The sequence below is a fragment of the Coregonus clupeaformis genome, chromosome 35, assembly GCF_020615455.1.
Source record: "Coregonus clupeaformis isolate EN_2021a chromosome 35, ASM2061545v1, whole genome shotgun sequence".
NCBI classification, from domain to species: domain Eukaryota; kingdom Metazoa; phylum Chordata; class Actinopteri; order Salmoniformes; family Salmonidae; genus Coregonus; species Coregonus clupeaformis.
The window spans coordinates 23,847,127-23,872,564 of record NC_059226.1 but is presented as its reverse complement, the minus strand read 5'-3'; the positions used below and the strand labels follow the sequence as shown (position 1 = coordinate 23,872,564).

General features: G+C 45.0%; 1 protein-coding gene across 4 annotated transcripts in view; it reads right to left on the bottom strand.

Annotated features, from left to right (window-relative positions):
* Nucleotides 1–25,438, bottom strand: part of LOC121550889 (histone deacetylase 5-like) — an 86,963-nt gene that overhangs the window by 17,961 nt on the left and 43,564 nt on the right. For 3 of the 4 annotated variants that reach the window (XM_041863299.2, XM_041863300.2, XM_041863297.2), the window contains 7 exons: nucleotides 12,188–12,480; nucleotides 11,881–12,037; nucleotides 11,549–11,657; nucleotides 11,071–11,204; nucleotides 4,763–4,894; nucleotides 3,674–3,786; nucleotides 741–860 (listed from right to left, as the gene is read on the bottom strand). In XM_041863299.2, the coding sequence (XP_041719233.2) occupies nucleotides 741–860; nucleotides 3,674–3,786; nucleotides 4,763–4,894; nucleotides 11,071–11,204; nucleotides 11,549–11,657; nucleotides 11,881–12,037; nucleotides 12,188–12,448 (1,026 nt within the window). In that variant the 5' untranslated portion in view covers nucleotides 12,449–12,480. The remainder of the gene's footprint in view (nucleotides 1–740; nucleotides 861–3,673; nucleotides 3,787–4,762; nucleotides 4,895–11,070; nucleotides 11,205–11,548; nucleotides 11,658–11,880; nucleotides 12,038–12,187; nucleotides 12,481–25,438) is intronic. The other variant, XM_041863298.2, reaches the window with a different exon arrangement.

The window sequence follows — 25,438 nt, the reverse complement described above, 5'->3', positions numbered from 1 at the left end:
AAATCTGTCTTCTTTTCGATATACCGACGTTCGATTTAGTTTATTCTGCCTGTTCTTTGGAATTTTCCAAATGGATTAACAATTCCACATGGAACACTACATGGGGATGAATTACGACCACGACATCTGTTTGGTGAGATGGCCTAGGCTTAATGATTCTGATGAAAATGTTTTTTCATACATCACTGTTTAGGGGGGCTATAGCCTAGGCTAACCAATTCTAAATGGCACTAGCATTTCACAAAGTTCCTAAGTGGAAAATAGACGGGACACAATCTTTCCAAAACTGCAGCGCTAGTTGTTGGAACATATTTCCCTACTTCAATCAAGCAGTCCATTTTGAATTTGAAGTTGTCATTTGGCAAGGAATGTAGCTTGTGTATCCCATCAGTTAGATACGTTTTTATAGGCATTTATTTCTGTAGGTAAACCGGGAGCTTGCGTGCGCACTCAACACGTGTGTGTAGAGGGAGCGGTCGGAACACAATTGAGTGAGTGAGACACGGAGGGGAAAGAGAATTTAGGGAGAAGAACTGTGTGATGCTTGGCTTGGTTTTCTTTTTGTTGTGCCCCGCAAATGCACATGTACAAATGAAACACGAGTCAAAGCAAATTAAGGTTGTCTTCAAGACAACATTTCGTTCTCTGGTTAAAGATGGAGTTTTGACGTCCGTTCGAGTACTCCATTACTCATGCCCATCCTTATTTTATAGTATTCAGAATTTCAGTCTAGTACTCACGGTGAGGTGCGAGTTGGCTGGCAGACCCAGGGAGATGTTGGGCAGTGAGGGGGACGTGTAGAGGCTCAGTGGACTGACTGTCCCATCGGCGTTAAGGGTCTGGTGGAGGGACCGCAACTGCTGCACAGAAAAGAGGGAGGAAAAAGTGAGTGAGAGAGAGAGAGAATGGAAGAGAGATATAGGGGTAAAGAAAGAGTATGCAAGAACATCTGAGAGTTAAAAAAGGGCGAGATTGAGAGGATGGGTGTGATATAGGGAATTAAAAGGTTCAAGAAAGTGAGAAAAAGATGGAGAATAGTAGACAGAGAGAGAGAGAGAGAGAGAGAGAGAGAGAGAGAGAGAGAGAGAGAGAGAGAGAGAGAGAGAGAGAGAGAGAGAGAGAGAGAGAGAGAGAGAGAGAGAGAGAGAGAGAGAGAGAGAGAGAGAGAGAGAGAGAGAGAGAGAGAGAGAGAGAGAGAGAGAGAGCGAGAGAGAGAGAGAGAGAGCGAGCGAGGAGCGAGGGAGACAACAAGCGGGGGTGTTTTCCAGAGAGGGAGAGAGACAGAGTGAAGTCTTCCAACTCACTAAAACATCCCATCAGGTCATGTATATTTAATCTACCCTAGCAACAACTACATAGAGAGGAAGAAAGGAATCCATCTTGTGTTCTATCTGACCCTCTGCAGTATAAACAGATATGACAGCAGCTCTAACCATTTAGTGTGACTCATTCTTTCACCTCGCACAACATATTTCTCTCCAGAGGCTGCCGAGGCTTCCAGTTCCCTTTGAACAAACGGCTGTTATTTAATGTTTGTGCAGGTGTGCTAGCTAGTGCCATTTCAGGAGCTTTTGTAAAACTTGCCATTTAGCGTTCACCTGGCTAACACTGTACAGAAACCCATTCAGAAGGGCATTCTCATCTTCTTTGACATCATAGGCCGTGTCCGAAATCTGTCTTGCCTACTACTTACTAAAACTACATACTGTGTACTAATAGTACTAACTACTATTTAGAACGTACTGTTTAGTAAAAACGTATCCAGTAAACAACAAATATCAACATACTAATCATCTATGATGAGAAGGCATCATCTAATGCGCAATTGTGCTTGTTCCCCACCAGTCGTTCATTTTAGTAGAGCACGTCCCCTATTCTGATTATCAGCTGTTGTCAAACACACGTGAGTGTGAAAATACTATTCTCTTCCTCAATAGTGTGCAGCGAATTCTACTTGATGAAAAGCCAAAATTAGTATTATATCCTAGAATATAAAGCATAATCATTTTTTTAAATTTCACAATTTTCACATACCCAAAAAGCATACTATTTAGAACGCAATATGGGTATTCGGACACGGCCATATTTCTCCCTGCCTGACCATTCTCTTTTTCAGCTCCCCCCGGCGAGGGTCAGCCTTTTTCACAGGCTCTCACTGATAATGATGTTATCGGGGAAGACTGACACAACATAATCACGATTTGAAACAGGGAAAATAAGGAAAAATGAAAAAAGTCACCATGCGTCCCAAACAAGGTGTCGGTCCATGGCAAACTGCCCTATTTGTTGTTAAAACAATGTCACGCTCTCCTTTTTGTGTGCGTCTGACCATTTATCAGCCCGGATCTGCTGCTGCGGCAATGACGCAATAACGATCTTGGGGGGAGCAGGCTAACAAGGCACATGTTATGTCATCAGCGGTCGACTGTTTCTCTGCTTCAAGGGAATGGCAGCAATCAAGTATTTTCAGGGAGGGAGGGAAAATAAATGGTCTCGGAGATCGACTAATGCTTTTTATTTGTGTTGCCCTACTTCTGGAAAGAAGAGAGAGGAAGTATTTTTGGTTGTTATAAAATGGCAGGGGGGAGATGGCTGTAAATTGAGTGTTGAGAGAGCTGTCTGAATGAGAGGACAAAATGCTCATTTGAATTCAAATCATCACATCTGTGTGTGTGTGTGTGTGTGTGTATATACACACAAGTCAATGGTTTGGTCTACCAAATACAAAACACATTTATCCATTAAAACACAGGTCTTCTAAAACAGATACAGTAAGACAGAGTGCCTGAGGGCTATTGTGTTCCAGCTACAGCTATTCTGTAAGTAGCCTGACTACCAAGGTACATTCAAGTCCCAGGGCCAAGAACTGGTAGTTCTGATCAGTGAACTTACAGTATGTTCTGTAATGAAATAGCTAAGGCAACTAGGCCTATATTTATCATCTTACAAAACGAACAATGGATCAGGTTTTATTATCAAAATGGAGGACAGCAGTCATTCAGAACGCCATGGCTATCCAGGCTCTCACTCTCTCTCTCTCTCCCTCCTACATCCCCTCCTCCTCGCTCTCTCTCAAGGTTAAGATGTTCCTGGGGCCACTTGATGCTCAGTGTGCATCAGACCAACCTTCCGCCCCCCTAGTCTACTCAAGCTTATTTTCAGGCTGTATTCACTGCAGTTAACCGCTATACTCTCGCCCTAGTTCACTATTCAGCTAAGCACAATGACCATACAAGCATAAAGAATAAGTCTACCTGGTCATGGAATACTCATCATAAGTCCCCATTGCATTCGATCTATAACAAACAGCAGGGTTGATCAAAATCACACCAACTAAACAAGTCACAACTCAGAATGGGTCCATTTGCATCTCTCTGACTTTCAACACTTTTTATACTAATGCTTCTAATGTGATGAGACATTTTATAAAGCATGCACTCTGTTGGTGCCTGCAACCGCAACCTTTTGTCCAAGCAGTAGAGAATCTATAGCCTTAGCTTTTTTTCAACGGAGAGGCTGCATTTTGCATTCTTATGGATGTTGCATGGTGTGTTATAAAAATGCATCAACACAGACCAACAGCAACACACATTTCAGGGGTTATATTTTTTTGTGCAGAGGGGAGGCCCCCCTTGACCCCCTAGCATCCCCCCACACCCCTCCCCTCTCTTACCTCTGCGTGGATGTTAGGGACAGAGCCGCTGGAGCCGTTCTCTGCGATGGCGCTGTTGGAGCTGTTGGGCGAGCTGGGCCCGGAGCCAGGGGCACTGCTGCACATGGAGGACACTGCAATGACAATGGAACAGGCCACTCAGAGTCAGAACCAACCCAGCATCCCAGGCAGGCAGACACCACCGCCAAAACCCCTATGTGGTACGGCCAGGCCTTTCTCCAAGCTTGCATCAAACTGTACTGTACAAATGTGTGAAGAGAAATGTTTAGGTTTTATCAGGCTGTTTTCTATGAGTATACAGAAAGGTAGAAACAGAATAGACTATCATTGGTGACATATACATGGAATCAGAGAACTTGGAAAAAAGACTCTTTCAAGAGGCCAACATTCCAAGTCCCAATTCGAATGTTCCCAAAAACCCTGTTCTCCTTTTCCCTGCTCCACTGCCAGCTAACCCCCCAAACCCCACCCCATACCCTTTTGTCCTATTCAAGCTTTACGGATGAATCCGTGTCCTACACTTTAGTCCCTGCTATTTTTGTTTGCCTCCAATAAGTCCCTATATTTAGTCCCAAAAAAGCTTCTGCTTTCATTAGCAGATAAAATGGGTGAGTCGAATCAAAAGCCTCTATAAGCATAGCTTCTGTTATTGTGGTCTCGAGAACAACCAGCATTTATACGATCCCGATGTTTACGTACTATCTGCACATGACATGGAAACGGGCTAAAAGGGCTAACCCTTAACCCTAGCATATGGTAGCTAGCTCCAGTTCTAGGTCTGAAAAGGCATTGTGTGGCATGTGTACATAGCCAACCTGGCTAAGTGGGTTATGTAACTAGGTCCTTCTGGGAAATTAGCTTGAGGTGTAGAGTGCCGCAGCCCCTCCGGATGTCTACTTTTACCATCAGGCCAACAGAGCTGAAATGACTGTTTTATGTTAAGTTGGGTGTGATTTTAGATGGGTTATGGTTCACCCAACTGGATGCTTCTCACTGGGGTTGGTTTACAACTATGAAATGGCACGGGGTGTGGAATTCCAGCTGAAGAGTGTACAATGTATTTGTATGCATTTGTGCGCGAGCTCTCACCAGAGATCTCGATGGCTCTCTTTTTGAAGGTGCTTATCACTGTCCCATCCTTCCTCCTCAGCAGAGGACTGCTCCGCCTCTCAGCCACCTTCTGTTTTAACCGCGAACGCACCTTCAGATTGGGCTCCGAGGCTGTCGGAGAGAGAGAGAGTGAGAGGAGAGAGAGAGTGAGAGGAGAGAGAGGAGAGAGAGAGAAAGAGATAGGAGAGAGTGAGAGCAAAAGAGAGGGGAGTTTAAATTAAAAAGATATACAACAGAAACCATAAACGAGCAACAGCTCATGCAGAGTCTATCCAAAAGTACTGTGGACAGCTCCAAATGGGGCTATTTATATCTTATTGACTGGGGACACTAACACTGAAATAAATGTCCATTTGCAACTAACCCCTCCTTCACACAACTGCTTTTTCAGTCCATTGTTGATGCAATGAACGACAGACCAAATTAGACTAATGGAAGTAAATAAAACAGGGGGATTGGACCCCAGGAAGAATACCTGCTGCTTTGGCAAAGGCTAATGGGGATCCGAATAAACCAATAAGGAGGGAGGGGCAAAAATAGGAATTGGGGCAATTAATCAAAAGCCCCGGGTTTAATTTAATTAGCCTCCAATAGAGCTGCTTTCCACTGGACGCCTTGACGTCACACACACACACACACTCACCCCACCTATGTAGAGCAAACAGGACTTTCAGCCCTTATAGCATCATTGGCTTTAGTATGGCTTTCATTTGATTAGAAATCAAAGTGTTTGGGGTGAGGAAGATCAGAGAGACATGAGGTGAAGTAAGGAGCATACGTACGCGCACACACACACACAAACACACACACACACACACACACACAGCAGGCTCTTGCCACAGAGTTATACCTTTCAGTCATAATGCCCAGTAAGCACAAGCTAACAAGTCTATGGAAACAATACCAAACAACACGCAATACAATTACAGCTAGATCCATGGGGATCCTTAAGAATATATATACAGCAAGCATATATTTAAGCATAGGTGTCATGGGTCAGCTTCTCAGACCCAGATTAAGCTTACTACTGGACTAAAACACATGTTCATTGGAAAGTCTCCGATCTCCATTTAGTGTACCACCCCACTCCATCGGCTTGTCTGTGGGTGGGCCTAATTATCTACGTGAGTGTGTATGTAGCTCTTGCCCACCAGTCTTCACCAACACTGCTGCTGTGATGACTCATTCTGACTCATACCAGAAAAGGAGAAACACTAAATGTACAGACATACAGTTAAAGTCGGAAGTTTACATACACCTTAGCCAAATACATTTCAACTCAGTTTTTCACAATTCCTGACATTTAAACCTTGTAAAAATTCCCTGTCTTAGCTCAGTTAGGATCACCGCTTTATTTTAAGAACGTAAAATGTCAGAATAATAGTAGCTTTTATTTCTTTCATCACATTCCCAGTGGGTCAGAAGTTTACATACACTCAATTAGTATTTGGTAGCATTGCCTTTAAATTGTTTAACTTGGGTCAAACATTTTGGGTAGCCTTCCACAAGCTTCTCACAATAAGTTGGGTGAATTTTGGCCCATTCCTCCTGACAGAGCTGGTGTAACTGAGTCAGGTTTGTAGGCCTCCTTGCTCGCACATGCTTTTTCAGTTCTGCCCACACATTTTCTATAGGATTGAGGTCAGGGCTTTATATACCTTGACTTTGTTGTCCTTAAGCCATTTTGCCACAACTTTGGAAGTATGCTTGGAGTCATTGTCCATTTGGAAGGCCTATTTTCGACCAAGCTTTAACTTCCTGACTGATGTCTTGAGATGTTGCTTCAACATATCCACATAATTTTCCTTCCTCATCATGCCATCTATTTTGTGAAGTGCACCAGTCCCTCCTGCAGCAAAGCACCCCCACAGCATGATGCTGCCACCCCTGCTTCACGGTTGGGATGGTGTTCTTCGGCTTGCAAGCAACCCCCTTTTTTCCTCCAAACATAACGATGGTCATTATGGCCAAACAGTTCTATTTTTGTTTCATCAGACCAGAGGATATTTCTCCAAAAAGTACGATCTTTGTCCCCATGTGCAGTTGCAAACCGTACTCTGGCTTTTTTATGGCGGTTTTGGAGAAGTGGCTTCTTCCTTGCTGAGCGGCCTTTCAGGTTATGTCGATATAGAACTCGTTTTACTGTGGATATAGATACTTTTGTACCTGTTTCCTCCAGCACCTTCACAAGGTCATTTGCTGTTGTTCTGGGATTGATTTGCACTTTTCGCGCCAAAGTACGTTAATCTCTAGGAGACAGAACGCATCTCCTTCCTGAGCGGTATGACGGCTGCGTGGTCCCATGGTGTTTATACTTGCGTACTATTGTTTGTACAGATGAACGTGGTACCTTCAGTCATTTGGAAACTGCTCCCAAGGATGAACCAGACTAGTGGAGGTCTACACATTTTTTTCTGAGGTCTTGGCTGATTTATTTTCATTTTCCCATGATGTCAAGCAAAGAGGCACTGAGTTTGAAGGTAGGCCTTGAAATACATCCACAGGTACACCTCCAATTGACTCAAATGATGTCAATTAGCCTATCAGAAGCTTCTAAAGCCATGACATAATTTCCTGGAATTTTCCAAGCTGTTTAAAGGCACAGTCAACTTAGTGTATGTAAACTTCTGACCCACTGGAATTGTGATAGAGTGAATTATAAGTGAAATAATCTGTCTGTAAACAATTGTTGGAAAAATTACTTGTGTCATGCACAAAGTAGATGTCCTAACCGACTTGCCAAAACTATAGTTTGTTAACAAGAGATTTGTGGAGTGGTTGAAAAACGAGTTTTAATGATTCCAACCTAAGTGTATGTAAACCTCCGACTTCAACTGTACCTACACACACCTACTGTCAGACATACATGGGTAGTGTGACGTCACGAGAGGCTACACAGCTTTCAGCGGGATTGCTCAAGTAGTGCAAGGAGACAAGGTTCAAACAAAACAAGGATTTTATTATAGGTCTTGGGAAATTAACGGAAATATAACAAAATTCTGTTCTCTTGTGGCTCTTTAAGGGTTAACCGTTCAGGGATGTCTCTTCCACATCCAGAATCATAATTCTCACTCGCTCAGATAACTTTTCCCCAGCCTTACTGTAGTCCACGTTGCAGCTAGTGGCCAACCCAGCAAAAAGTCCTTCCAAATGTCTCTCACGTATTTCCACAGGTGCATATATCCAAAGGTGAGTATTTCCCAAAGGTAAGTATCTCCAAATCCTTATATTCCTCATGGAAGTGGACGTGCAGCACTCTTGTCCTCCAGAGAGCCCAGGTTGGAGACTGTGTCTCTTCACCCCCCCCACACTCCCCTCAGTGTGTCTCTTCCCTTCCCAAACCTTCAGCTCATCAGCTCCTCATTTGTTTCAGCTGCGTGGGAAGATTGGCCATAGAGGGGTGGAGTTCCCGACCATACCAGCAGATGGAGCCATAGCTGTCTGGGTTTGCAGCCACCTCAGGGGGATGTAACGTCCCTCCAGGACACAGCCTCTCGTGACATCACACATCCCCCTCCTCGGGACCGACGTCCTCGTCGGGGTAAAGGCAGCGAAGAAGGCATCACGCCGGGAGAGGGCGTCCGCATTGCCGTGGTGCTTGCCAGACTGCTCTCTCTTCAACTCCTCCAACTCTAGGACCAGGGACTCAGCCTCCTGTTGTCTCTCCTTGAGTTTCTTACTGAACGCATCAGCCTTGGTTTTAGCAGAGTTTAGCTTCTGTTGAGCAGCTTTCAGTTCCTTCTCTCTCTCTGCCTCCGCATTCTTCATCTTGTTCTCCAACACCTTGTACTTCTCCTCTGCCTTCTTCTGGACCTCCTTACTACTGCGCAGGGTCTCCTCACACTCCTCGATGGTCCTGCGCAGCCTCTCCAGCTCCTCCTGTTGCTTAGGGAAGGAGCTCTGTTGGAGTTTAGCCTGGAGGATATCTAACTCTTCTGTCTTCATGTCTAACTGTTGCTTTAACAAACGATACCTCTCAGCGGTCCCCTTCAGACCAGACAGTTCTTTGTCCAGATTCTGTAGCTCCGTCTCTGTGTCGGTCTGGGCACCTGCCATCCCTATCAGAGCCCGGGCGGGAGTGAGTAATTCGGAGGATTGCACCGGAGCCTTCCCAGGATGAGTCTTGCCTCTCCGTTTCCGAGGTACTCGGGTTATCCTCTCCTGAGACTCTCTCCAGAGTGGGTAAAAGGCTGGGCAGTCTCGTCCCAATTAGGACAGGGACGGGGAGGGAATCAACCACCCCCGCCGTCGTGTGTATGGTTCCCTGTGTGCTGGTCATTGTAAGTTCAGTAATGGGGTATTCTCTGGTGTCCCCATGGACACAGGAAACTGGGAGGACTTTCCCCGGGGTCAGACACGTTGGGCCCACCAAATCCTTACGCACCAGGGTGGCCCGGCTACCAGAATCCAGTAAGGCCTCCACATCATGGTGATTCACAGTTACCGGGCAGGTGGGGGGGTCGATCTGGGCCGCCATCTACGACTCCCAAGAGCGAGGCAAAACGGTGTGTGGGTGCTGAGCTGGAGGACTCCGCAGTGGGCATAGGTTCATCGGCTGGTTTCCCACACTGCCAGGAGATATGTCCCATCTCCCCACACCGGTAACACTGTCGAGTTTCCCCCTCCTGGTGTACTCTTCTTGGACCCGCCTGGTTTCTGGCTCCCCCTGGAGCCGGGATAAGTCCTGACGTGGCTGGGTTCGAGACCTTGGGGTCCTTTTGGACGGGTTCTTCCCATTTGTGGTGGGGCCGCACTCCTGGGGTCTTTTCGGGAAGCATTCAGCATCTCCGCTGTGGCCTGGTACTTTTCCACAGCTTCCACGGTCAGATCAGCCGTGGTCAAGGCCTGTTGACTGATGAACCGTTTTGCCTCATAAGGCAGGGCGCGTGAGGTAACGATCCACCACAACGGCCTCCACCACCGCCGCTGCTGTATTCCTCTGCGGATCCAGCCATTTCCTTGCGATTCGGACAAGTTCATGCATCTGCGCCCGAGGAGGTTGGTCTGGTTGGAAGGTCCAGCTGTGAAAGCGCTGGGCCATACCAAACTTTGTGAGTCCATATCTGCTGAGGATTTCCGACTTCAGGGCATCATAGTCAGTAACCTGGTCAGGGCCCAGGTCCCGGACAGCATTCAGCGATTCCCCGGTTAGAAAGGGGGCTAACAGACCAACCCACTGTTGCTTGGGCCAGGCTTCCCTAGTGGCCGTGGCCTCAAATGCATGCAGGTATGCCTCAATGTCATCGGTAGCTCCCATCTTAGATATAAAGTCACTTGCCTTTATTGGGCGGGTATTTTGGACAACCCTCTGTCTCTGCAACTGCAATTCCTCTGCCTTCAGAAGGTTGGCTTTCTTTTGCTCCTCCAAGAGAGCCACGTTTGCTTGCATCTGGGCTTGCTGGCCAGCAACAAGGGCTTTCAATATGTCCTCCATTTCAGTCGGGCGGGGAGCCTACGGCCAACTTGGAAAACTGGGTGATCAAACCTTCGGTATCCTCCTCTGACATGCACTATTAACGCTTGAGCGTGCCCGTATTCTCCACCATCTGTGACGTCACGAGAGGCTACACAGCTTTCAGCGGGATTGCTCAAGTAGTGCAAGGAGACAAGGTTCAAACAAAACAAGGATTTTATTATAGGTCTTGGGAAATTAACGGAAATATAACAAAATTCTGTTCTCTTGTGGCTCTTTAAGGGTTAACCGTTCAGGGATGTCTCTTCCACATCCAGAATCATAATTCTCACTCGCTCAGATAACTTTTCCCCAGCCTTACTGTAGTCCACGTTGCAGCTAGTGGCCAACCCAGCAAAAAGTCCTTCCAAATGTCTCTCACGTATTTCCACAGGTGCATATATCCAAAGGTGAGTATTTCCCAAAGGTAAGTATCTCCAAATCCTTATATTCCTCATGGAAGTGGACGTGCAGCACTCTTGTCCTCCAGAGAGCCCAGGTTGGAGACTGTGTCTCTTCACCCCCCACACACTCCCTCAGTGTGTCTCTTCCCTTCCCAAACCTTCAGCTCCTCATTTGTTTCAGCTGCGTGGGAAGATTGGCCATAGAGGGGTGGAGTTCCCGACCATACCAGCAGATGGAGCCATAGCTGTCTGGGTTTGCAGCCACCTCAGGGGGATGTAACGTCCCTCCAGGACACAGCCTCTCGTGACATCACAGTAGGTACCTCAAAGTAATGCATACATGCAAACACACACACACACACACACACACACACACACACACACACACACACACACACACACACACACACACACACACTGCATCCACTCACCAGTCTTGCGGAGAGGGAAATCGTCCCTGCCCTCGTAGGTCCCCAGTAGCGGGGGCAGTTTGTAGGAGGGCGGCGTTCCCGGAGTGTTACTCTGAGGGGGGGAGCTCTGGTCCAGAGAGGTGTGGTGGGCGCCCCTGATGAAGCCATAACAACAGTTAAGATACCAGAATTAGTTGATACTACTTGTGATGTATACAATACATTCTCTGACTATATTAAAACCTCTTTATCCGTTTGGCATGACACCCCCTGAGGAAGGTAAACAAGTCATACCACTCTGGATTTCCAAGTATTTTTAACAGTTCGCTCCGGGTCAATGGATCAGTTTAGGAGCTCTAAGAATCCTAGCTAAGGTATAGCCCTTCCTCCAGATTCATTAACCATTAACATCCATGGCTCTTGGCCAGTCTGCTAGTGTCAGCAGCTAACGTTAGCCAGCCTCATAGAACTAAAATTAGATGTTGATGGTTAGGCTCACCAGCATTTCTGGGGGAAGGAATGGTTCAGTCCGCCAGGTGTGCCAGGCTCTTTTTTGCTCAGGAGGAACTCCTGGAGCTTCAGCTTCACCTCCGTACTGGCAATGGCACCTTCCGGAACAAACCATCATAACACAAAGTTATTATACCTCTAACAAAGACCAACAGATATGGAATACCAGGATCTAAACTGTATCACTCTATTGAGTAAAAGTGTCTGATAGGACATAGCTACCGTATATTTCAGTGTTTACTTGCTGAAAGCTTCTCTTCATACATACACCAGATATATACTGCTCAGTGTGTGAGTGTGTCCTCTATGTGTACTACTCACTCTCTTTGCCCTTCTCCTTATTGCGTAGCATGAGGAGCTGCTGCTCCAGCCTCTGTTTCTCCAGCTCCTCATGCCTCTGTTGCTCCAGCTTCCTCTTCTGCTCCAGCTCCTGCTGCCGCTTGGCCGCCAGGATCTCCTGCTGCTGCTGCAGGGACGCCAGGGGGAACGAAAGCCAGAGAGAGGGGAAGTCAAATGAAGCTCAAACTGACTTCCTGAAACTAACTGATAGGTCCAGTAGCCAGTGTGGCTAAAGCCATTTCTAACCCCACCTCTTGCCCCCCCACCTTCCTAAAAATTATCCTGTTACCTTCAGGTGCTCCTGCAGCTGAACCTCATGCTGGCGTGTCAGCACCTCATGCTGCTTCTGGAACTCAGCGAAGAGAAGCTGTTTCTGAAGCTCCTGCTGCTGCTTGAGGAGAAGCAGTTCATGCTGCAGTTGCTGCTCCCTCATGCCTGGGTCCACCCCTCCGCCCAGGGGTCCCAGCCTGGGATCCGTCCTCAGGTCCACGGGACCGCCGCCACCTCCACCTCCAACACCCTGCTCACTGCCGCCCACTGGGCTCTGCATCCCCGAGGGGAGAGTTGTCTTCACCTCCACAGCTAGATGGAGGAAAGGGTGGGGAGCGGAGAGAGGGGGAAGGAGACAGATAGATGGAAATGAAGACAGAGTAAAGGAGGGCAAAAAGAGAGAGAAAAAGTGAGGGAGACAGAAGGGAAAGGAGTGGAGCAGACAAAGAGAACAAGAAAATAGTTTGTTAAATGGTGACCAAATAAAGACGAAGTACAACGGTTTAATACAGGCGTTTTTTCAATAAGAAACAAAACAAAAAATCTTGATCAAATACTGCGGAAATGGTGAGGTTAAAGTTCAAGGGCTGAGAAGTAATTCCCTTTGATAGAAATGACAATTAGCTTACAGTTTGACTAACATAATACATATGTCTTTTGGCCATGAGGCTTGGCACAGATCTACTGTATCTCATTGAGTGTAGTCAACAAGCGCACACCGAGTAGGTTATAGAGACATTCATCGCATTGACAAATAATATGTCCCATCTAATAGAGTGACCCTGGCAACCGACCCGGTCCATCTTTCAGTGTATTACAGCTTTCAGAAATCAGACCAGGAGTTCAATCATGTTTGGCATGCTAGCTCTCTCTGGGGACGTTGCATAACTGCACCATGATGACAGAGTTCAGTGGAGTTGGACACACTACAGCTGTACAGTCCACACATAAGGAGGAATAAAGTTTGGGTCCTGATCTTCTCTCTGCTGGCAGGAAGGGTGCATGTTGTATTTAGAACACTTGGGAGAGTGTTTCAGTGTACTATTTTAAAAGTATGATTCCACAGAAGTGTGTGAGTGCTTATGTGTTTACTGAATAATTAATCACAGTATGTATGTTTATACAGTACATGCTTCAATGATTGAAGGAGCGTCTTGGAGTGTTTCCGTGCGACTGTTAAAGTGTTAAACTGATGAAGAGTAACACCATTCATGGTTTACTAGTTATTCATTTTGTATGGCACATGTTATCGCCATGGATTACAAGGCATCCATCCGTCTGTATCACGGTAGGTCACTCTATGCTAGCGTGTCAGTGTATGCATTTTGCTCAATAGGAGACAGTATTGAACGGTAGGAATGGGAGCGGACCTTGGTAAAAATAGCCAGGGCGACTATCGATACAAAGAGGGCAGACCATTACATAACCTGGGAGGACCACAGTAGGCAGGGCCGGGACGTGGGCATAACCAGGGCCGGGATGAGGGCAGAGCCAGGGCACTCTAAGACACTCCGGGAGCTTTGTCTCTGATACAATAAGCACAGAGCTGGCAATGACACACAGCATCCCAAAGCCACTGGCAAGCACTGCTGCCAAACAGACAAGCAAGCACAGCCACCTGGCAAGGGCCACGCTACTGTTTTCGACCTTTCCTTAAGTCGGCAGGGAAATCAAGGATTGGAAGGGGGCTATTGGGCTATTGTGTGGAAAACTGTTCAGTGCTGCCCCAAGTTGGTTTCCAATGCACCTGACAGTTGTTTCCATCATCTATTTGTTTCACCTTTCATTAACCCTCGTTTCAAATGGTCACAAGGCTTGACATTGGTGCGGGGTCAGAACTGAGTAGGACAAGACGCTGTAAGGTTTAAAATCTCAAACAAATGCAGAAAAAAACAATGGAAGAGATTAGTGGGCAGGCAGCAACAATGGTCAAGGGTAAAGAGGTTGACTGCTGCCTTGCATTGGTGGATGTAGAGTATTTGATCCCAGCTGCAGGCTAGGACCTAATGAGAAGGCACCGATTCCGTGTCACAGATGGTTAAGTCACTCAGTGACCAGATAATGAGAGAGAAGAGATAGGCTAACTCCTGTGGAAAAATAATGGGAGACTGAGGGAGCAGCTAGCACTAGCTGAAAAGCACAAGCACTGCTTTGTGAGTTTGATTCTGAATGCAATGGTATCTATGAGTGGACCTCTAAACCTGGAGAACTATACCAGTTGTTTTTCATCAATGTTGCATGTCGTTAAAGATATGTAAAAAACATTTTTTTTAATAATAATAATCTACGGTCAGATAAGGCTGGGAATTGCCAGAGACCTCACGATACGATATTATCACGACACTTACGTGCCGATATGTATTGTGATTATCACGATTCTATATATATATATTGCGATTCGATACTGTGATTTTATTGCGATTTGATGTTCCAAACATATCGCTCACTCATGGTTTAAACGAATCTTAGATTAGACCTAATCTAGAGTTTGTAAATCTAGGTTTATAATTAAATCAGAGATGTTTTGCACCACTTAATTTTAAAGACAGGATTAATAAATCACTAAACTAAGGGTGTGTTCGTAAATTCAATCTGGAGTGCCAGAGTGCGTTCGTAAATTCAGAGCGTTGTCAGATTGTCCGTTTGTAAATTCAGAGCGTTTCACTCTCGGAGCATTCAGAGCGCACACTGGACGCTCTGGCCGAGGAGTAGGGTTGATCCGAGCGTTGTGACCACAACGGCAGTCAAGCACCCAAGCTAACTGGCTAACGTTGGCTAGCTTGCTAGCTACTTCCAGACACAAATGAGAGAACACCTCACTCTGACCATTTTACTCGCGCTAGCAGAGCTGTTTAGGCTGTTTTCATGTTATCCAGAGCGTTGGTGACTGTAACTGTGCTGCTGGCAACAATTTAATAACGCTTTTTTGCCGACATTTACTGACACTGGCCATATTCAACGGGTGTTGAGAGTTCGAAAATTAAAATCAGTTATTCTGCGCTCTGGCACACTCAGACGAGAGTGCTCTGAAATCAGAGTAGATAGCCAGAGTGAATTTACGAAGGCACCCTATGACTAGTGACACGTGCCATAATGGATTTACCATAGCAATATGTTCAAATTCTATTTCTACGGAAACAAACCAGCACTGGTCATTGCTAGTTTGTTAGCTAGCTAGCAAAGTGAATTTTCACTTCGGGCTAATGAAGAAAAACATTTTTTACATTTACATTTAGTCATTTAGCTGATGCTCTTATCCAGAGCGACTTACAGGAGCAATTTGGGTTAAGTGCCTTGCTCAAGGGCACATCGACAGATTTTTAATCTAGTCGGCTCTGGTTACTTGCCCAACGCTCATAACCGCTAAGCTACCTGCCACCGTCCAAAAGTTAGCTGGCTAGTTGAGTTATACAAACATGATAAAAAAATTTATCACACTGAAAATAAAGCACATTCACTGACATTTGATTAACTTAAACCTCCTCCAGTGGTAGTTTCGATTAAATCCCTAAACAAAGTTTAACATTTATTTTAAAACAATGGTGCAACAATATTACAGTCCAAATTAAACTTAGTTTAGAAGAAGGATTAAATGTAACTATGATTAGTTAAAAAACTTGGTGCAACAAGATTAAATGATAAACCTTGATTTAACCCAGTTTAAGAGTTAATCCATGTTGGTGCAGCCCACCCTATACATCTGCTGCAGAGAGAAGGGATGAGAAAATGAGTTTTGATCAGTCAGTGCTGAAAAGATGTTGGATCACTATTTAAAAAGATGGAAAACAAGCTATAGAATGAAAAATACCTGAGTTTTGGCGCAGGTACAAATATCTATATAATATATTGTAAAAAAAACAATATTGCGATATGTAACTATCGATTCCCCCTCCCCCCATCACTAGGGTCAGAATCTGTTTACAACATCATCTCAGGTGAATATGTTTTTTGGCCTTTGCCGAGGGCAGCTGCAACAGCATGCTTTGAAACTCAGCTAAATTCAGCCAATTTGTCTGTGTCAATGTAAGTAAGCCTGTCGTGGAACTGAACCTTCCCCATTGTCCTTCATTTCTCCTCTTCTCCCTTTCTTCCTCTCCATCACCACCTCATCCCCCATTCCTCTCTCTCTCCGCCTGTACCCCCCTCTCAGGTGAGTGCTGAGTAGGGTACCTATGCCAGACTGGATGATAAATGAGTAGGTATAACTGTGCTTTTGAGGGAAGCCTTTGTCAAAATGCAAAAACGAATGGTTTCGGGTACAAAACAAAAACTTAAATCTGTGTTTTTTTTGTTCTGCAAGCAATTAAGTTCAGAGTCCTTAGTCAGCAACTACCCATAAATATTGTAAAAATGCTTTTGCAGGGAAAATAAAATGGATATCGATAACGGTAAAGTGGAGTAACAGTTGTAAATGACAATAGTTGCTTGCCTGTAGTACTTTAGGCCACATACAGCCTTAGGGTTTGGAGGACTTTGGGATTAGGCATCCTTTGAGGTAGACCAGAGAATAGCATACTTGTAAGTACATTACATACACTGAGTGTACAAAACATTAAGGACACCTGCTCTTTCCATGACATAGACTGACCAGGTGAATCTAGTTGAAAGCTATGATCCCTTAATGATGGCACCTGTTAAATCCACTTCAAAATCAGTGTAGATGAAGGGGAGGAGACAGGTTAAAGAAGGATTTTTAACCCTCGAGACAATTGAGACATGGATTGTGTATGTGTGCCATTCAGAGGGTGAATGGGCAAGACATAAAATGTAAGTACCTTTGAACAAGGTATGGTTGTAGGTGCCAGGCGCACCAGTTTGTGTCAAGAACTGCAATGCTGCTGGGTTTTTCACACTCAACAGTTTCCTGTGTGTATCAACAATGGTCCACCATCCAAAGAACATCCAGCCAACTTGACTGTGGGAAGCATTGAAGTCAACATCGGCCAGCATCCCTGTGGAACGCTTTCGACATCTTGTAAAGTCGGGGTGATGCAACTCAATATTAGGAAGGTGTTCCTAATGTTTGGCATACTCAGTGTACATTCACATTGTATGTCACAACATTAGGTAGGATTGCACCTTTGAACTTGCTGATTGGCGCGTGCAGAGTTAACCAACAGGGTAATGATCCAATAGCTCTGTTGGGAGGTCTGGCGGAAGCTTTCGGCTTAGTCCAAATAAGATTACTATCCTTTATCAGTTGGCTTCTAAATTTAACCTTCCAGCCAATTATGTGTGTCTGCCATTTGACGTCATTGCGTCCCTATCTTAGGTCGCCAGGAAAACTCTGGTTGTTGGGTGCCAGCCAACCAAATGAGCTTAACATAGATCACCCAAGACACCTCAGTCAGAGAGAATATGGGGGAGGAGGCATTGAATGAATGAGCCAAAGGGAGATTGCCTATTGAGATGTACCAGGTATTCCAAATGATCAATAGTCATGAGGCCTTCCATTCGAGAAACAATTTACAAATCTGAAATCTGTATGTCAATAATGACTTGTAAAAGCCATCAATGGTGCTCAATTACACCAACATTGATGTGACATGATTGGTTGTTGTCAGAGTGGTGCAATGTGCACAGAGGTCTAGGGCTCCTTTGCAGTATTCAAATCCTCATAATGAATTTGGAGGCACACAAAATACTTTAATGACACTGTCTGGCTGTGCAGTGTGTATTCAAAGGAATAATTTGGTGTTGCCTGCTCCACTCTGTTACGAGACAGTGAGTAGAGGGAGTCTGAGGAAAAATAATTTGGGCCGATCATCAAAAAGTATCAAACGGGGGAACAGCCGCCAGGAGAACTCACAGGGGAGTTGCATCTGAGGCGGAAGGAACTACCATCAGTCCCATAGCAAATCAGCTATGTGCCAAAACAGATGTGTTTTTAATGCTGCAGCAGGAAAATACAACAACACTTTCGAAAAGGCGCTGCATGGTTAATTATAAATGAATAATACATTTATTCCTAGCCCAATTGATTATCGAGGTGATAACATGCTTGAGGCGTTAATTTCTCATCCAAGAACTCCACCACCTTGTCCTAGACAGACGGTTGCTAAACTTCTGGGTTCAACTTTGGTTCAGAACAAATCAGACAAAACTAAAAAGCAAAAATGCGAGGGCAGTAAAATATAAGAGGATCCATCAGATGTTTGGTCAGAAATGGGACCTTAAAAATGTCAACACAGTCAAACATGGCCTTTCTTTCTAAATGAGGCAAAAAGTTGCTTGTAAAGTCCTTGGCCCTGTTTTTGTGTTGACAGGAAAAGATAGAGTGGGAGGGAGGAGGGGAGGGCAGAGAGGAGAGGAGAAAAAGCCCAGTCATCTGGGTGAAGCTGTTTGTGGCCCTGTGATTAGTGAGGACTTGGGCCAGCCAGGAGGTGGCTGAGAGGCTGAGTGACATGGAGACAAGGCCAAAGGTATTTCCAGGTCCCCAAGGACTATATTTGTGGCCATATCCAATTAAACCACAGTGACAATACACACTGAAATGGATGCAATTTTACTGTGTCTGCAGACATCATCACCACTTTAAGGACATGATCTGTGATTAAGCAATCCATCTATAAATAATCCAACAAAAACACAGCTAGGGGCAACTAATTGCCTTCGAATATCCTCTTATCCTGCAACAGTATCCACCAGGAATTGTTTAAGTTCTGCTTGTGCTCATCTTATTCTAAATTAAACATCACAATTTTCCTCTAAGAATTCTATGATATAACCAGAGACGTGTTGTAATTTCTAATTTAGTTACAACAAAGCTCTATACAACAAAGCTCTATCCTATGCCATACGATGAGAGTCCTTAAACAATATTGAAAGAAAGCAAGGAGGATGCTCTTGGAGGAGAAACAGCTACCTCCGAATTTAAAGTGTACAAAAAAACATATTACAGTGTTCACAACCTGACAAGATGAAAATAGAGGTGAGGGGTGGGGGGGTACCTCCTCGTTAAAAATAAACGAAGGTATTGCATAACACTTGTGTGGGGTTTCTAGCCAGAAACAGAGGAAGGGGTGGGAGGGAGGGAGGGGATTTCTGGATAAGGAAGCCAACTAGGCCTAATCAATGAAAGGGTAGATACCGTGAGGGAGGGCCAGGAAACAGAGCACTCAAATTTACCCAGCAGATTATATTTTACTCCATGGATTACTGTAATTACCTGGAAAAGAGAGTCTAAAAATATCCCTCCCCCCTGCCACTCTCGCCCCATGATGATGGCTGTTTGCATAAAGGGTGTGTGTGTGTGTGTGTGTGTGTGTGAACATGTCAGAGGGAGATGGAGAAAGAGTGTATGAAGGATTTAGGGCTAGCTCAACAATGTGTTAAACTGGGCTACAGCCCTGAATCTAGTCTGTGATAAAATCAAAACATACTGTATTCACTCAGTGTCCCTGACTTTGCCAACACGAGTAGGCCTGATATTGAAACCATGCTCACCACTCTTACGACTGATGAGAGGCCGTACAGTGCAGTGCAATTGACTGAATTAAAGGGTCTATTTAAATTCTGTATTTTGTGTGAGAGGAAAACCAGTAGATGGCTGTGCTGGTTTGCCACAGCCTTTATGTATGACAAACAAAGTTTTCCCAATTAAGACAGAAAGATCCATTTCCCAAGGGAGTCTTCTGGCTTACGCACTCCATCGCAAGCTTTGTGTCGCCTAATTATGCCAACCACTCCCTCTCTCTTCCAGAGCTAGGCGTAATTTTAAACCTCCACTCAAAGCTGTTAGTTATACGAGACGCTGTCAAACAAAGGCATGGATTGTGCCTCCTCAGACCCTTTTTCCCTCCATTAACATGGAGGATGTGAGTCTTCTGGAGAGAGTGCCAGAGGAAATCTTTCTTTCTAATCAAATGATCACACTAATTAGGCCTTAGCCAGACAAGGATGGAGGAGAGGAGAGCTACAAGCCAGGAGGGCATAGCAGGAGTACAATAAGGGTGGAACGAGTTTGACATCCAGGGTGCCCCCGTCCCCTGTTCAGTTTGGCAGACTGGCCGTTGATTGGATGGATCATGAAACCCTAGCATACTACACTAAAGAGACGGGCGAAAGACGAAAGCGTCAACGAGATAATAATTTTGTTGCAGTCATGAATTATGCAAGCCATTAAATTCAGCCAATAATTGTCAAGCATGCTGCTGCACCAGTGGGGACCCCTGCTGTGTTTGACATTGGCAATAAACATGTCAGTAAGTAAGAAGTGTCTTTTGGTCTTCTTGTAAAAGGCTTCAAACTAGTTTCAAGTTGCGGCTTGTCATGCAATAAGTATGTAAATTGTCATTGATACTGTACATTTTCCTTCTCTGAGGAACCCCTTTGTTTTTCAGTCATCCATCAAAATGGCTGCACCATAGTATAGCCTACATCTGCCTCTGGGCTTCTCTCTATAGCTAGAGCCAATGGCACTTTCCCTACACCTGCAATCCGCTCCTTCTCCTCGCCCCCGACCCTCATCTCTCTCTCTTCCCTTTCTCTCTCTCTCTCTCGCTCCCAGCAGAGATTAGACACAAGCAGCGACAGAACACAAAGTCTGCCTGCGAAAAATGTAGGTTATAAATAACCCCGGATTAATAATGCACTGGGGGGGGGGTGAGAAGGGGGAGGGAGGGGATAGCGCACTGTGCTTTTAAAAGCGCACGCTTCTATTTTTGGTTTTTCCACATTTTCGGTTGCTGCTCGCTCTGTAGCTTCCAGCTCATCCCTGCTATCTTCGTCTTGGTTGCGGATGCTGCAGAGGCAGCTACAAAGGGAATATGGTGTTCCCTTGCAGAATACAGGCTTTGATCTAGCTATATCTGTATACAGTGGGGAGAACAAGTATTTGATACACTGCCGATTTTGCAGGTTTTCCTACTTACAAAGCATGTAGAGGTCTGTAATTTATATCATAGGTACACTTCAACTGTGAGAGACGGAATTTAAAACAAAAATCCAGAAAATCACATTGTATGATTTTTAAGTAATTAATTTGCATTTTATTGCATGACATAAGTATTTGATACATCAGAAAAGCAGAACTTAATATTTGGTACAGAAACCTTTGTTTGCAATTACAGAGATCATATGTTTCCTGTAGGTCTTGACCAGGTTTGCACACACTGCAGCAGGGATTTTGGCCCACTCCTCCATACAGACCTTCTCCAGATCCTTCAGGTTTCGGGGCTGTCGCTGGGCAATATGGACTTTCAGCTCCCTCCAAAGATGTTCTATTGGGTTCAGGTCTGGAGACTGGCTAGGCCACTCCAGGACCTTGAGATGCTTCTTACGGAGCCACTCCTTAGTTGCCCTGGCTGTGTGTTTCGGGTCGTTGTCATGCTGGAAGACCCAGCCACGAGCCACTCTTCAATGCTCTTACTGAGGGAAGGAGGTTGTTGGCCAAGATCTCACGATACATGGCCCCATCCATCCTCCCCTCAATAAGGTGCAGTCGTCCTGTCCCCTTTGCAGAAAAGCATCCCCAAAGAATGATGTTTCCACCTCCCTGCTTCACGGTTGGGATGGTGTTCTTGGGGTTGTACTCATCCTTCTTCTTCCTCCAAACACGGCGAGTGGAGTTTAGACCAAAAAGCTCTATTTTTGTCTCATCAGACCACATGACCTTCTCCCATTCCTCCTCTGGATCATCCAGATGGTCATTGGCAAACTTCAGACGGGCCTGGACATGCGCTGGCTTGAGCAGGGGGACCTTGCGTGCGCTGCAGGATTTTAATCCATGACGGCGTAGTGTGTTACTAATGGTTTTCTTTGAGACTGTGGTCCTAGCTCTCTTCAGGTCATTGGCCAGGTCCTGCCGTGTAGTTTTGGGCTGATCCCTCACCTTCCTCATGATCATTGATGCCCCACGAGGTGAGATCTTGTATGGAGCCCCAGACCGAGGGTGATTGACCGTCATCTTGAACTTCTTTCATTTTCTAATAATTGCGCCAACAGTTGTTGCCTTCTCACCAAGCTGCTTGCCTATTGTCCTGTAGCCCATCCCAGCCTTGTGCAGGTCTACAATTGTATCCCTGATGTCCTTACACAGCTCTCTGGTCTTGGTCATTGTGGAGAGGTTGGAGTCTGTTTGATTGAGTGTGTGGACAGGTGTCTTTTATACAGGTAACGAGTTCAAACAGGTGCAGTTAATACAGGTAATGAGTGGAGAACAGGAGGGCTTCTTAAAGAAAAACTAACAGGTCTGTGAGAGCCGGAATTCTTACTGGTTGGTAGGTGATAAAATACTTATGTCATGCAATAAAATGCAAATTAATTACTTAAAAATCATACAATGTGATTTTCTGGATTTTTGTTTTAGATTCTGTCTCTCACAGTTGAAGTGTACCTATGATAAAAATTACAGACCTCTACATGCGTTATAAGTAGGAAAACCTGCAAAATCAGCAGTGTATCAAATACTTGTTCTCCCCACTGTATATTTTTTACCCATCTACCAATAAGTGTCCTTCCTTGCGAGGCATTGGAAAACCTCCCTGGTTTTGCGGTTTAATCTGTGTTTGAAATTCACTGCTCGACTGAGGGACCTTACAGACAATTGCATGTGTGGGGTTCATAGATGAGTTAGTCATTCAAAAATCATGTTAAACACTATTATTGCACACAGATTGAGTGAATCCATGCAACTTGTTATGCAACTTGTTTTTTGCTTCTGAACTTATTTAGGCTTGCCATAACAAAGGGGTTGAATACATATTGACTCAAGACATTTCAGCTTTTCATTTAATTAATTTGTAAAAAGTTTCAAAAAACATAATGCCATGCTGAAGGCACTGTATGCAGGCACCTGATCTGAGCCATTAGGGAGACTAGGCATCTATCACCATCAGATTGGGGGGGGGGGCAATGTAGCATGTTTTTTGTCCCCCCACTTTGGTTACGAAATCACCATCACCCACTAATTAACTTGTCATTTTTGCAGATTAAGTGTTTGAGCTAGTAATGTATCAATATTTAAATTTACAATTGAGCTATGACATACCCAATGAATATATAGCACAACTTTGGATTTCACCCCCCATCTCAAAATCTCAAAATCTTTCCGCCTCCTGCTTTGGCCACGCAGTGCGCCTCGCAAGTGATTCCTCGTTATGAAATTATCAACTTTACCCTGTATATCTAAAAATGACCATATACAGTGATTGGGCACGACAAAGCCTATTCCCCCTCAGGAGACTAAAAAGATTTGGCATGGGTCCTCAGATCCTCAAAAAATTCTACAGCTGCACCATCGAGAGCATCCTGACTGGTTGCATCACCGCCTGGTATGGCAACTGCTTGGCCTCTGACCGCAAGGCACTACAGAGGGTAGTGCGTACGGCCCAGTACATCACTGGGGCAAAGCTCCCTGCCATCCAGGACCTCTATACCAGGCGGTGTCAGAGGAAGGCCCTCAAAATTGTCAAAGACTCCAGTCACCCTAGTCATAGACTGTTCTCTCTGCTACCGCACGGCAAGCGGTACCGGAGTGCCAAGTCTAGGTCCAAAAGACTTCTCAACAGCTTCTACCCCCAAGCCATAAGACTCCTGAACAGCTAATCATGGCTACCCGGACTATTTGCACTGCCCCCCCACCCCATCCTTTTACGCTGCTGCTACTCTGTTAAGTATTTATGCATAGTCACTTTAACTCTACCCACATGTACATATTACCTCAACTACCTCAACTAGCCGGTGCCCCCGCACATTGACTATGCAACGGTACCCCCCTGTATATATAGCCTCCCCTACTGTCACTTTATTTTATTGTATATATAGCCTCCCTACTGTCACTTTATTTTACTTCTGCTCTTTTTTTCTCAACACTTTTTTGTTGTTGTTTTATTCTTACTTTTTTGTTTAAAATAAATGCACTGTTGGTTAAGGGCTGTAAGTAAGCATTTCACTGTAATGTCTGCACCTGTTGTATTCGGCGCATGTGACCAATAAAATTTGATTTGATTTGATTTGATTTGTTAAAAGCAAACTACCAAAACTATTGCTGATGGTGAACCTGAACAATCTAAATTAAATCTATTGTAAACCCCGTTCAGCAGGTATAGCGAGATGAGTTGTTTCTCCGGTAGCTTACTTTTATTTCCAGTAAAACACAATTTTGAATAGCGCATAGACAACAATAACCTAGCAAATTACATAGGTTGTCACTCAACTAATAAATCCTTATATTGCGCAAGCCATTTTAGAATATGAATGCTGAAGGTGCTGCGCAAGATCTGGAACAGGACGCCTACCTCGAGTTGGTCAGCGTGCGAAGCTGGGCACAGTGCACAGTTTGACTAGGCTACTGATATTCCCTAGAATTGTTCAGCATGCAAAATGACTTGTAGAGCAATGACTGTCAACACAGTTACATGCTTAGTTCGACACTGAAGGAGAGGACGCATTAGTTGTCACAAAATATGAGGTATTTTTGGAAGGTAGAAAAAGTAATATGAGCAAAACAAACTTGTGAATCAGTGATTCTTAATGTTGGAATACATTTTCTGACCGATGCATGCTACATTTGGATTGATTTGGAGTCCGCAAACCGATGCAGTCGTATCTTAAAACATTTGAATTGGGACCGATCCTTACATCCCTACAGATATTAGAACAGTTTGTTGGTTTCCAAGGTGTGTGGATTGGGGATTTTATGGTGATTAAACATGAGCATCAGAAACTTTTAGTTCACTGTCTAATCACATAATGGATTTAACAGGCCAGCCAAGAGCAGAGCAATACGCTTGTGGGGGATCTTGCCTTTGTGGTCTCGTTAAGCTAGTGCTGCAATGACCAGCTGCCCAAAATACTAAACCTCGCCCCTTCAGCTATGATTAGCCCCATCTCCCGATGCTTCCAAGGTAAAAGAGCTCCAGATGGTCCGACTGAAGGTACGATACATTGAGGGAGAATCAGGGGTGAACGGAGAGCATGTCGGGGAGGGGGGACTGAGGAATTCTCTCCTTGGTCGCCCTCATTCTAGTCTGTGGCTGTCTCAAGATACTCACTCTTTAATCCAGAAACTGAGGTGCAGAACCATCACCACCAATGTCACCGAATATAGAGCTCAGTGTATGCCCGTACCGGTACACCAGTTTTTATTCTATCAGACAGGACTCAAGGTGGCCAGCGGAGTGGCACTAGCGAGGTGGGAGGCCCTGGGAGGGACAAAGGAGGGACCTGAAAGACACCCATTAATAAATCAGACCACGCTCGATCTGCAGACTGCAAACTGTGCATTCATTAGGCTCTCAGACAGCACTGAAATATGGGCGAAGCTTAT